Source organism: Lampris incognitus, chromosome 10, assembly GCF_029633865.1.
Source record: "Lampris incognitus isolate fLamInc1 chromosome 10, fLamInc1.hap2, whole genome shotgun sequence".
NCBI lineage: Eukaryota > Metazoa > Chordata > Actinopteri > Lampriformes > Lampridae > Lampris > Lampris incognitus.
The window spans coordinates 13,251,611-13,265,504 of NC_079220.1; the positions used below are offsets into that span (position 1 = coordinate 13,251,611).

Below are 13,894 nucleotides of genomic sequence, written 5' to 3' on the forward strand. Positions count from 1 at the left end.
TTTTTTCCCCTCTGCGATGGAATCCCCGGCTGGAACTGTGCAACCAATCAGGAACCAATAAGGAAGGAAACCTAACGATTCTTGGGACTTTCAACCGTCTGGAGTTTATACTTTCTTTTCCTCTTCCAACCCACGTACTTACTGTACAGCTCACGTTGTTACCCCTGTCACCATGTTCTTAACGAAGAGGGTTCATCTTGTTGTACTATTCAGTGTGATCATTATAACCCGCACTACTGCTTACGGTAAGTAGTAGTTATACTTAAAATCAGATTGATCGTAGTCAAGATGTAAGATAGCGGAGTGTAACCAACATGTTTTCCTGTCCTAACCAACTCTGTCTAGGCTTGTGTAATCAATCACACGTTGCTGAGATTTAATTTTTACCGCTTTCGCTGACTTACAATGTGTTTTACAGGGTTTTACTTGCAGGGTTTTGCGTGTGTGAAGGTTACAGCAGGGACGCTACTAAGATAATTTACTGGGGTGGGCATTTTGGATATGAGGTGGGGCGGGCAAATAAATTGAACACGGAAAAAGGGAAACATGACAACTCAACAACCGTTCTCCCTGCCTCTATAATGAAGGACGAACTTTTCACAATGCTATTCATCACCAGCCATGCTTATATAAGCTTAAATAAAATATGTTTGAGGCCAAGTGTCAATAAACATGTGTAAAACATTAGGGGCCAAGTGGAAATAAACCTTGTCCAAACCATTTGCTGAACAGTTACTCAGCTGTTCATGTTATGGCAGATCGGTACCACCTTTACTATGCATACCCACCCCCACCGCCTGATGTTATAGTGTCAAGGCACCATACATACATACATACATACATACATACATACATACATACATACAACCATGCATACATACGCAAAGCTGCACGACACAAAAAGTGCAAAAAGTGCTTTGTAATTCAGCAACCCATGCCTTACAATTAACAAACAAAAAATTAATTCAAGTATATTCCTCACTTTGTCTGCCATTACTGCCTTAAAGGACCATATCAGTGTTTTTGCATGTTGTAACCTATTTGATACAAATAGCGTATACTTAACATTACTCCCGACTATTTTCCAAAGCATGCCAAGTATTGTAAAGTATATGTGATTTGTAGTTAATTGGACTAAAACATGCAAAAATACCAGTATCGTTTAAAGATCTGGTTATCACTAAGGTGTATTTCTTTTTACTATGTTTGTTCCTTTTATTATGTGTCTTTTCTCCTCAGATTTCACAGCTGCCACGGTGTACTGGGATCGCTCACACAAGACTGTCCTACTCAAAGAAGACGTACTTGAGACGGAGGGGGATGCCTACGGGTTCTTCAACAACAGTCTCTCCAGTACAGGCTGGAGTGTCCTGGAGATCCGGGCTGGATATGGGGAGACCCCCAAGACTGATGAGCTCACCTTCTTCCTAGCTGGATACCTTGAGGGCTTCCTCACTGCCAAGTAACTGTCATCGTCACCAATGATCATATGATAATAAAGTTGCTTACTTATCATGTCATTAATAGAAACTACAGTTAAAATATTATGGTCATGCCCTAATGTTGTTGGGTATCCTCGACGATACCCATAATATTTTTTGGAAATGATATTGCCAAATAGCAACAATGCTATCATGTTTGATAAAAATGATGCTTTCTTTGTGGTAACGAGGCGGCACGGTGGCGCAGTGGTTATCGCAGTCGCCTCACAGCAAGAAGGTCCTGGGTTTGAGCCCCTGGATAATCCAACCTTGTGGGGTCATCCTGGGTTATCCTCTGTGTGGAGTTTGCATATTCTCCCCGTGTCTGTGTGGGTTTCCTCTGGGTGCTCTGGTTTCCTCCCACAGTCCAAAGACATGTAGGTCAGGTGAATCGGCCGTACTAAATTGCCCCAAGGTATGAATGTGTGTGTATGTCGGCCCTGTGTGATGGCCTGGCGGCCTGTCCAGGGTGTCTACCCGCCTGCCGCCCAATGACTGCTGGGATAGGCTCCAGCATCCCTGAGAGCAGGATAAGCGGTTCGGATAACGGATGGATGGATGGATGTTGGTAAGGACTAGACATAAAATAATGTTGATATTTTAATTTTGGCAATACTGTATTTTGTTATGGTCATGCCAATAAAGCAATTTTAATTTGATATTAGCATACTGAATAATCTACTGGAATACAAATGGTAACTAACGGTTTTGAAGCATTGCAGTTATTGGTTGAGAAAGATTGCTAGCAATTTTTCTGCAGAAAAAGGAGCATAAACATTGTCTATTACGCACACGTAATCTATTGGTAATTCAACATAGTTGTATTTTTATGTTGTGGATTGTACAACATAAGGGGCAACACAAGACATTAATGTGCTGGGATTAAAACACTATATACTTCTCCTGGATCGCCACCATGCCATGGTGGAGAAGCTTGCATGTACCAATGATCCCAAGAGCTGTGCCGTCTGTAGCTTGGCTCCTGGTGGGGTCACCCAAGGCGGATAGGTCAAGGGGGAGGTTCCAGATGAAGCGCGATCCAACAAAGACGACCTCAACGGTAGAACTGGCAGAAGATTTCTCCGGGTCACAATGGCAGTGAAGGTGGATGAACCATGCAACAGAGGGTGGTCCCCAGTCGTCTTGGTTCTCCATGCCATTGGACTCTGGCCACCCCCTGCCAAGGAATGTGTGGTGGCTGCAGGGGCATCAGCCACTCCACGTAAAAATCTGTCACGTGCAGGCATCCTCCTATTATGCACCTCCAGGATCGGCCTCTATGCCCACCTGAGGACCCAGAGGAAGGACGGTCATACATGACCCCAAGTGACCACCGATGATGATGACTATATACGTTTAAAAAGATTTTAGCCTAACTAAGCCTTCGGAAACCTCAACCCCGTTGGTACCAGTACTCGGTATGCATCCCTTCCTGCTACCTAAAGTTTATGCCAATTCCATGTCGTTACCTTTAACAGGCAGATGATCGAACACTACACCAACATGTATCCCCAGCTGATCCACAAACCAGAGGTCCTAAGCCCAGTTCAAAAATTCATGAAGTGAGTGTTCTCCTTTCAAACCACAGGGGTTGGGTTCTGTGTCAGTTTCACCATGTTTCACATCCTCATATCAAAATCACTCGGGTGTGGGCAGAGCCTGTGCTACAGCCAGCTCAAGTTTTTATGAAGCTGCTTTTATACTGGAAGTAAGCTTCTCCACCGCAGCTCAGTTCAATCTACACCTGACAATGACCATTTTGCAAAAGAAAACAAAAATGGATCGTAACTTTGTTGACAGCTGTCAAAATGGCTGACCAGAATCTAAACATTATTCTATTCCTTGAGGTTGTCATATTCGTGGGAATTAAGATAAACAGCCTTAATTTTAGATCAGCGACAATGCATTTGTGAAACTATACCGTCAGTTTGATTACCCAAGCTTTAACTCACAACCTGTTTCACATGCTCTACGACCATAACATTTTTTTTAACTAAAACGGGTCATATTATTCCTCTATCAAAACCATGGATCAGTATTAAGTATGGCCTTATAACCGCATTATTATAAATATGCTAATCAACAGTTGTTTCATTTCTTCACTATGTTAAGGTGCACAAATTAAAGCTTTTGATCATGTTTGTTTACCTTCTATTACTTCATTATGTAGATGTCGAAATACTCCTCATAGAAAATACAATTAAGAGCAATAAGCTCTCGAATTTTTTTCTTTTAGGCAGCAGGATTCATGGACCAGAGAACAGGTTAAGCTGAACAAGAGCTTTGACCCTCTGTGGAAACACACAGGATTCATAGTGGCTCAGATGGATGGACTCCAAGCCGGAGTCGCACACTGGGCCAAAAAACAAGGAAAAAAGGTTTGATGTTTAGTGCTCAGTACTGAGAATCCACAAATTATGAAATTCTCCGTCTTAGAAGCAAAGGCCTCCTTCAGATGTCTAATAACTTAGTGAGACTTTTGCAAAGAGTTTTGCTCCCATGTCATTACATCCTGTGTAAGGGGTGCAAGACACTGTTTTAATGTTATGGATATCTCATTTTCAAATAAAACTCTTAATTCACTTGCCAACTAACAGCTGTCTATCTTATGTCCTTCCTATAGCCCCTGTCACTGTTTGCCATCCAGTTTCTGAATGCAGTTGGGGACCTGCTGGACCTGATCCCGGCCCTGGTGCCCAAATCCAAACCTCATTTCAGAGACTTTAAACTGCCAGGGATGGGACACTGCTCAGCACTCATCAAGGTCAGACGTCAAAACAATTTACAATTTCATTTAGCAGACACTTTTATCCAAAGTGATGTACATCTGAGAGTTAATACAACACAAGCAAGGATCTAGTCAGGAGGTGACAACGCAAGTAAGTGTAAAAAAAAACTAGGTTCAAATCCGATAGGACATAGGTGTCAACAGGCAGTGCACAAAGGCAATGCATAGGGTGAGAAAGAGCTGGGTCTTTAGCTTCTTAAAGATGGAGAGGGACTCAATGGATCGAATGAAGTTTGGTAACTTGTTCCACCACCGGGGAAGAGTCTAGCTAGTGACGTACAGCCTGTTGTGGTTGAAGTGCCAGGTGCCTTTCACTGGCAGAGAGTAGTGAGCAAGACTGAGTGTAGACCTGAATGAAGGAGTTCAGGTAGGCGGGAGCTGTTTTAGTTGCTGTTTTGTAAGTGAGCATTAAAGTTTTGAATTTGATGCAGGCATCAACTGGGAGCCAATGGAGGGATATGAACAGCGGAGTAACATGTGCTGTTTTAGGTTGGTTGAAGACCAGATGTGGTGCCGCATTCTGGATCATTTGCAGAGGTTTGAAAGTGCATGCAGGGAGACCTGCCAGTAAGGAGTTGCAGTAGTCAATGTGTGATATAATAAGAGTCTGTACCAGGAGTTGCGTTGTATGCTCAGAGAGGTAGGGTCTAATTTTCCTGATCTTGTACAAGGCAAATCGGCACAACCGAGCAATTGAGGCCACGTGAACCTTAAAGGTTAGTTGGTCATCAATCATGACACCCAAGTTTCGGGCAGACTTTGTGGGCACGAGTTGGGTTGATCTGAGCTGGATATTGATCTGTTGTTGTAAGGATGGACTGGCTGGGATGACAAGGAGCTCAGTCTTAGATAGGTTAAGCTGAAGGTTAAAAAAGAAAGCAGTCAGGATCTACGTATGTAATTTAAATCAAGACATTCCATATACTATAACAGTGAAGAACATCTCTCACAGTGATCCATGGCTCTTCATTAGTGTAAGCTTGATGTGATATGCGTGACTGTTTTTTTTTTTTTTTAAACACAGCAACTTCTTACATTTCACCTGTGGAGTGCTAAACTAGTTAACAACAAAGACAAGGAGTGTAGCTTTGTTCTGCATTATGTTTGCTTTGTTCTGGTTTGAGGTTTTTTTGTTTTGTTTTTTGCCTGCTGTGAGACTTATGGTTATTTCCCCTTCTACCTTTTTACTTCCTTCCTTTACTGTTCTTGATTAGTCTAAAAATTATTCCCTCACCTGTAAAACATGTAAAAAGGCACTTTTGGAGCATCCGGGTGGTGAGGGGGTCTATTCTGTTGCCTTCCAACACCGGGATCGCCAGTTCGAATCCCTGTGTTACCGCCAGCTTGGTCAGGCGTCCCTACAGACACAATTGGCCGTGTCTGCAGGTGGGAAGCCGGATGTGGGTGTGTGTCCTGGTCGCCGCACTAGTGCCTCCTCTGGTCAGTCGGGGCGGAGGGGGAACTGGGGAGGCATAGCATGATCCTCCCACGCGCTATATCCCCCTGGTAAAACTCCTCACTGTCAGGTGAAAAGAAGTGGCTGGTGACTCCACGTGTATTGGAGGAGGCATGTGGTAGTCTGCAGCCCTCCCTGGATCGGCAGAGGGGGTGCAGCAGCAACTGGGACGGCTCGGGAGAGTGGGGTAATTGGACGGGTACAACTGGGGAGAATTTTTTTTTTTTTAAATGCACTTTTGAACAACTGTAATGTAATGCAATGCAATTGTTAAGCAACTATTGAACTTCATTTAGGAATCTGTTACAAAACTGTCATTTTCTCGACTCATTGAATCTGGAACTTTGACCTCAAAATGGCTGATTGTATGTGCACTCAAATGTGCTGTGTCATTTGTGTCGAATCGACACAAATGTAAATCAGCTGTGTTGACACGGATAAGCCGTATTGAGCCATGTATACCACGTCCTTGTCTCAAAGTGAACTCCCCTTTACTAATACCCATTTTCCACCTCAGATGTTGCCCGGCTATGAGAATCTACTGTTTGCCCATTCCAGCTGGTACACCTACGCCGCCACCATGCGTATCTACAAACACTGGGATTTCAATATCATCGAGCACCACACAGCCACTGGGAAGCTATCTTTCAGCAGCTATCCCGGTAGGTGCCAAGACATCTACTCAATCACCATGGACCTCTAGGCTGGCAGACGCCATCTTCTGTAGCTTTTGCTCCTCTCTATCCAATTTCACTTGTTGCTGTGTTAACCGGGAGGTGATTCTGATCTTACTGGGAACCACAAGTCAAATATTGGTGAGACACACAAGAGTGTGTGTGTTTGGACGCTGCTGTTGTGGATAGTTATGAAAGTGTATTTTTGTCTTTACATAGTGTCGTGCAGTGCCCCCATAGTTGATATCTGAAACTACTACTACTACTTTCAGCTGCTCTCGTTAGGGGTCGCCACAGCGGATCATCCGTTTCCATTTCTTCCTGTCCTCTGCATCTTCCTCTGTTCCTTTTGATATACGAAACACCGTCAATAAATTCAAATTCTGATCATGTCTCGATTTAAAAACATCATAAGTAGTTAAACGTTTCACTTTTCTGTCATTGCTTTCCGTTCCCCCCTCTCCCTTTAAACACACACTTTCCACCTCTCCTTTCCAGGGTTCCTGGTGTCGCTGGACGACTTTTACCTGTTGGGCAGCGGACTGATGATGACCCAGACAACCAACAATGTGTTTGACTCCATCCTCTTTAAACTCATCATACCCCACAGCTTGCTGGCATGGCAGAGAGTCAGACTGGCCAACAGCCTGGCGCACAATGGAGAGGAGTGGGCCAAAACCTTCTCCATGTACAACTCTGGTGAGCAGAGAATACTGTTATAACCTCTGACACAAGTTTTCAAAACACATTTACGAACTCGTTTAAACAGTAACGAACAAAAGTACAAAAACCAATAAGTCATCCGTGATAGACCAACAGAACATTTAAACAAAGCAAGAAACATACAAGGAGTAAGGGGGAAACTGTACATCAGCCAACTCAGACTGGACAGAGAAACAGGAAGGAGAATCAGAATCATGTTTATCGGCCATGTAGGTTTGCACATACATGGGATCTGACTCTGGTTTCGTGGCTCTCTTGAGTGTACTTAACATAGAATAACAACACAACAACACAATCTTCAGATATAAACACAAGGATTAACTTACACAGGCAAAATAAAATGTGATAAATTGCACTGGTGCAGAGAATATATCAGAGATGCTGAAATTGATGTTAGCAGGTTACTTACAGACATGCCTGAGGTAGATGGGTGGGGTGGTAGGTAGAATAGGTGGAGAGCACATGGTTAATAATGATATTTTAATAGTATTTCAATTAACAGTAATTAGGACAGGGCAATATATCAATATTTCATTAATATCATGATATGAGACTAGATATCATCAGGGATTCTGGATATCGTAATAATAAGTGTTGTCTTTCCCTGGTTGTAAAGGCTGTATTATAGTAAAGTGATCTAATTTTCTAAACTTAGCAGACTGTTCTAGCCGCTCTATTATTAACCTTTACCCACCTAGTTATTATATAGGCAATACTGGTGATTGTAAAAAATCTGATTGTGTAAATGTTTTGTGAAAGCACCAATGGTCATCCTCACATCTTTACAATATCAATACCGAGGTATTTGGTCCAAAAATATCGTGATATTTCATTTTGTCCATCTCACCCAGCCGTAATAGTAATTAACAATATGGTAATTGTTTGCAGCGATTAAAACAGTATTACTATTAATTGTGTGCTCCAGGCCGTCTCCTTCAAAGATAGAAGAGTGACATGAAAGACATGAGGAAATACGTGCTCGCTAATTGAGTTTTAAAAGGGGTTTCATGCAGTCTTCTCTCAAGTCATTCCTTAAAACATATCTGTTTGGGAGCCGGGGGGGGGATTGACAAGACGTTTTTACGATACTACTATACTAACTTAAGCCTTTATTCTTATCCCTTTAATCTTGACATTTCCTTATTTACTTACTTTTGAGTGTGCTGTAAAGTAAGCACTTAGCTGTTTAAATTTTTTTTATATATATATACTATATATATATATTAGTGACAACCCCGGGGTCAGGCCAGCTTTAACACCATGGCCAGCGACCCAGCACAGCCCAGAAACGCACCTGGCCCCCTCAACGAGAGGGAGACTGAGCGACACACCTGGCCCCAGTCAGAGGCTGATGAGCCCAAGGATAAAAGGGAGCCAGAGACAGCCGCCAGGGGGCGAGAGAGGGAGCGATAGTTGTGTTGGCTGCCCAGGGTAGGAGCCAAGAAAGACGGGAGCCAGCCGGCTCGGATGAGGGGCAGTACTCCTGTGGAGCGCTTTAGCTTGTGTGTTTTGAATGAATGCCCACAGCGGGCTCAACTTGCCGACGGTCTCTGTTTCGTTGTTGGGTCGGGTGCTAAGTTCCCCCGTGGTTTTCACAATATATATATATATATATATCTACTCCTATATTTTCGGAATGTGTGTGTGTGTTTGTTAGTGTAGATAGCGGGACCGAAAACTAAAGCACTTATGATCCTAATTCTTTTTGGAGGCGGTAGGTATTTATGCATAATTATGCATAAATATGCAAAATATGAATTTTTCTAAAAATGGCTAAAAACCACTTTTCTCGGCATTTCAGATGATTCTGATCATCTTTGATTTTTTTTCACCTATATCAAATGTTTTTTCTGGGACTTGGAAATGTTTTGGCATTATGCAAAAAAAATGCATTTTTGCAAAAATGCACTTATGATCCTCATTTTTTTTGGAGGTGGTAGGTATTGTTCCAGAGAGGACCAGAAAAATAGCAGAAAATTCAAATATAATCATAATAATTATGCATAATTATGCAAAATATGCATTTTCTAAAAATGGCTAAAAAAACACTTTTCTCGGCATTTCAGATGATTCTGAGCATTTGGGGGGAGGGAGTTGGAGTGGGGGGGGGTTTAGGGGCAGGGGGAAGGCGGTTAGCTGGCAGGATGAAGAGGAGGGAGATTTAGACGGGTGGAAACCAAACCACTACATTGTAGCGGGGTTCTTCTAGTATATATATAATCCGGTGAGTCAAGTAAATGACAGCTGATGATTGCTTACGGCATGAAACAGGCTTGTACTGTTTCATAAAGAATTTACTAGACTCACTGGATTATTTTGCTCCTTATTTGTTGAGCACTTTCCCTACCGTTGAGTGTTTCTTTTCACAAAGATGTAGTATATATATATATATATATATATATATATATATATATTTACATAGTGTATATAATCCAGTTAAGTAAATTCTCTATGAGACAGTACAAGCCTGTTTCATGCTATCAGCAATCATCAGCTGTCATATATATATATATATATATATATAGCGTTTTTTTCTCCAGAGCCCATCAATGGTGTTGATGAAAGTGCTCAACAAATGATGGGATGTTAAGATAGATGTCGGAAAAAAACTTTTAATTCATAGCAGTACAAGCCTGTTTCATGTGTCACACACACTCATCAGCGGCCAAGTTGGCTAGAAATATATATATATACACTACCGTTCAAAAGTTTGGGATCACCCAAACAATTTTGTGTTTTCCATGAAAAGTCACACTTATTCACCACCATATGTTGTGAAATGAATAGAAAATAGAGTCAAGACATTGACAAGGTTAGAAATAATGATTTGTATTTGAAATAAGATTTTTTTTACATCAAACTTTGCTTTCGTCAAAGAATCCTCCATTTGCAGCAATTACAGCATTGCAGACCTTTGGCATTCTAGCTGTTAATTTGTTGAGGTAATCTGGAGAAATTGCACCCCACGCTTCCAGAAGCAGCTCCCACAAGTTGGATTGGTTGGATGGGCACTTCTTTGAGCAGATTGAGTTTCTGGAGCATCACATTTGTGGGGTCAATTAAACACTCAAAATGGCCAGAAAAAGAGAACTTTCATCTGAAACTCGACAGTCTATTCTTGTTCTTAGAAATGAAGGCTATTCCATGCGAGAAATTGCTAAGAAATTGAAGATTTCCTACACCGGTGTGTACTACTCCCTTCAGAGGACAGCACAAACAGGCTCTAACAGGTACTATTTAATGAAGATGCCAGTTGGGGACCTGTGAGGCGTCTGTTTCTCAAACTAGAGACTCTAATGTACTTATCTTCTTGCTCAGTTGTGCAACGCGGCCTCCCACTTCTTTTTCTACTCTGGTTAGATATATATATATATATATATATATATATCTCAGCGGCCAAGTTGGCTATATCTAAGTTTTTTCCGACATCTATCTTTATATATATACATTTACCCTTACAATCAAACTATCATTCTTACTATTCAAAAGATGAGACTTATTAAGCCCGTCTCAGCCATTCTGGCAGGTCTGCAGATTTGATCAGCACGGCGAACGTCAGACTTTTTATCAGAGTTTAAGCTAACAAACAGAATATGAAGTACTAACATATGGCTTCATCATAAGCATGTTTGAATGAATAAGTCAATTTGTTTGAGGGCTTCGTTTTGCTTTAGCCATACATTTTTTTTCCACTCTCTCCATCTCCACCCTCTCAAGGTACCTATAACAACCAGTACATGGTGGTGGACAGGAGCAAAATAAAACTGGGCCACAGCATCGATGATGGAGCGCTGACTGTGGTGGAGCAGATCCCTGGGCTGGTGGAGTATTCTGACCAGACTCAGGCCCTGCGCAGAGGTAAGAGCGGCCACCGCCTCGCTACATGGCTAAATAATTTTACTTTGGCCATAAGAAGAGACTGTGGGAGAGCAGAGAGTGAGAAATAAAAGAAAGCCCAGGCTCAATAAGACCTTTTAAAAAACTTCCTAGATAAACACCAGACAACAGTTAAAGTTGGACCGAAATCAGTAATCAGATTTTACTTTTCATGTCTAGGTCATGGTGAAAAATTAAAAGTAAGCAAACATCAAATATGAATTGCCCCACATTTGGTTACAATGAAATTTGTTCTCTGCATTTTTCTCCCAAATTGTATCCGGCCAATTACCCCACTCTTCCGTGCTGTCCGGGTCGCTGCTCCACCCCCTCTGCCGATTCGGGGAGGTGCTGCTGACTACCACATGCCTCCTCCGGTACATGTGGAGTCACCAGCCGCTTTTCATCAGACAGTGAGGAGTTTCGCCAGGGGGACGTAGCACGTGGGAGGATCATGCTATTCCCCCCAGTTCCCCCTCCCCCCCTTAATAGGTGCCCCAACTGAGCAGAGGAGGCGCTAGTGCAGCGACCAGGACACATACCCACATCCGGCTTCCCACCCATAGACACAGCCATTTGTGTCTGTAACACAGGGATTCAAACCGGCAATCCCCGTGTTGGTAGGCAACGGAATAGACTGCTACGCCATTCCGATGCCCACATGCATGTCTTTTTGATGGGGGGAGGAAACCACAGCACCTGCAGGAAACCCACACAGAAACGGGGAGAACATGCAAATGCAACACAGAAAGGACCTGGGATGGCCTGGGGGTTGAACCCAGGACCTTCTTGCTGTGAGGCAACAGTGCTAACCACTGGGCCACCGTACCACCCTACAAGAGGTCACTTAGATGAGCGATGAAACGTTTCTCTCAATCAACGTTGTGTCCAGATGAACTGATTCAACTTTCTTTGATTTCCTTACCTGGATTATTGAACATGCTCAAAGACATTATCATTATTAGTTGCCATATGTCTCACACCATAGTCAACACTATCCACTGAGTCATCAGTTCTCCCCCCAGCTGTAATAGGGGATATTCCCTATTTAAATGAAAAGTTCAAAAAAAGCTTCATTAACAATGTAATAAATTTAAGGTTCATTTTTCATCTCTTGATAAGTCATCATCATTCTCTCTAACTAATCATCCTGTGTCCAGTGGTTTCATTCCACCTCTCCTAAGAGGAGCTCAGTTCAAGTCTTCCATCTGTCCCCTTGACATGTCATATCAAAGTCTGCAGGATAATTTCCCCACAATATTTTGGTCATTACTAGCTCGGCTGTAGCAGGGTCAGTCCCATCATGCTTTTTAAACATGCATTATTCCAGCCACTATCTAAAAGACCCAATTATTAGCCTGCAGTCTTAAATAACATACACTTGGTCACGCATTCATTTTCTGTAACTCAGGATACTGGCCCTCCTACAACATCCCCTTCCACAAGAATATCTACATACTGAGCGGCTATGGGGTGATGTGGGAGGAGTATGGCAATGACTTCTCTTATGACCTCTGCCCTCGAGCCAAGATCTTCCGCCGTGACCAGGCTGCGGTCAAAGACCTGGAGTCCCTGAAGCACATCATGAGATACAATGGTGAGTGGCTTGTCCTTGAAACATTTCTCCCGTTGCAGCTTGCTGTTGTTTTTGTATTTCAATATCACTTTAGGTCTTCTAGTTGTTCATCTCTACAAGTCGACTATTTACTGTTTCTTTTTTTAAGACTACAAGAATGATCCATACTCCGAGGGCGACCCTTGCAAATCCATCTGCTGTCGCAATGACTTGCAGAAAGAAAAACCTTCACCTGGTGGCTGCTATGACACTAAGGTATCATCTCTGCCAATCTATAACTTTTTATGATGAGGTTGCCCGTTTATGAAAATATATCAACAGCTCTTCACTTTGGCTCCTGTCTCGGCGCCTTTTGTTCCGGTCTTTATTCTGACCCAGGTGACAGATTTCAACATGGCTGACAAGTTCAGTGCGGAGGCGTTGAACGGACCGACGACACAGGGTGGCCTCCCCCCGTTTTCATGGGACAAGTTCAACACCACCAGCCATGAGGGCCTGCCGCAGTTTTACAACTTCACCTTCATCAGCATGCAACCGCTTCTCTTCATGCCCTGAAGTGTGTGTGTGTGTGTGTGTGTGTGTGTGTGTGTGTGTGTGTGTGTGTGTGTGTGTGTGTGTGTTCTGTGCTTCCTGTACACAGAAGGCTCAAGAAGGCGTTATGAGTCGTGCATGTAACATAAGCCAATTACGTTGCGATAATCACAAAAGTTGAAGCAAAATAAATGATCTCCTTTCTTTTAAATATTGCTTCAGTTTTTAAGACTGCACTTTTTTAAAAATAAATCTGCAATTTACATCTTTTAACTCAATGAAATAGCTGTTGTGGCTCTTGGTTTGTCAGACCTCCAATCATATTTTCATCAGTAATGCAAAGGAAATCAGCCTCAGGGTAAAGTAAATGATCTGCTTTAGTAATAAGTAAAAATATGATATTCAGAGGGTTTTTTTTATACCTTAAGACATTTTTGCCTTGGTCCAGATTGATGGTAATGCTATGATTTGATTGAAAAGCAATCAGAAGCAGATTTAATGCACTAAATCACAAAAAAACACCTTGTGGCTCGTGCCAAAGTGCTGCAGCACATCCTTGTGTTCCCATTTGTGAAGTTTGTGTGCTCTGATTCTTTCACTTCCTGTCCAGACTTGAAAGGTTAATAGTATGATAGTCTCATACTTGTAAACCTTATTGTAGTGCTACATGAAATTATCAATGCAATGTTATGCTCAGGGCTGTCAGTGTGGATGGTTGTCTCTTCTAATGCCAGTGATTTGTGCAAATCGTTAAGGGTTAAATGATTAACCCTTGAGGCCTGTATTTCA

At 42.4% G+C, this 13,894-nt stretch overlaps 1 protein-coding gene across 1 annotated transcript; it reads left to right on the forward strand.

The window, feature by feature from the left end:
• The first annotated feature begins 58 nt into the window (after positions 1-58).
• plbd1a (phospholipase B domain containing 1a) lies at positions 59-13,254 on the forward strand. The gene is made up of 11 exons (XM_056287750.1): positions 59-245; positions 1,240-1,462; positions 2,960-3,043; positions 3,718-3,859; positions 4,105-4,245; positions 6,243-6,387; positions 6,898-7,098; positions 10,840-10,980; positions 12,410-12,595; positions 12,723-12,829; positions 12,953-13,254. The coding sequence occupies exons 1-11, from the start codon at positions 173-175 to the stop codon at positions 13,127-13,129; spliced, it is 1,620 nt and encodes a 539-aa protein (XP_056143725.1). The 5' UTR covers positions 59-172; the 3' UTR covers positions 13,130-13,254.
• Positions 13,255-13,894: the final 640 nt, after the last annotated feature.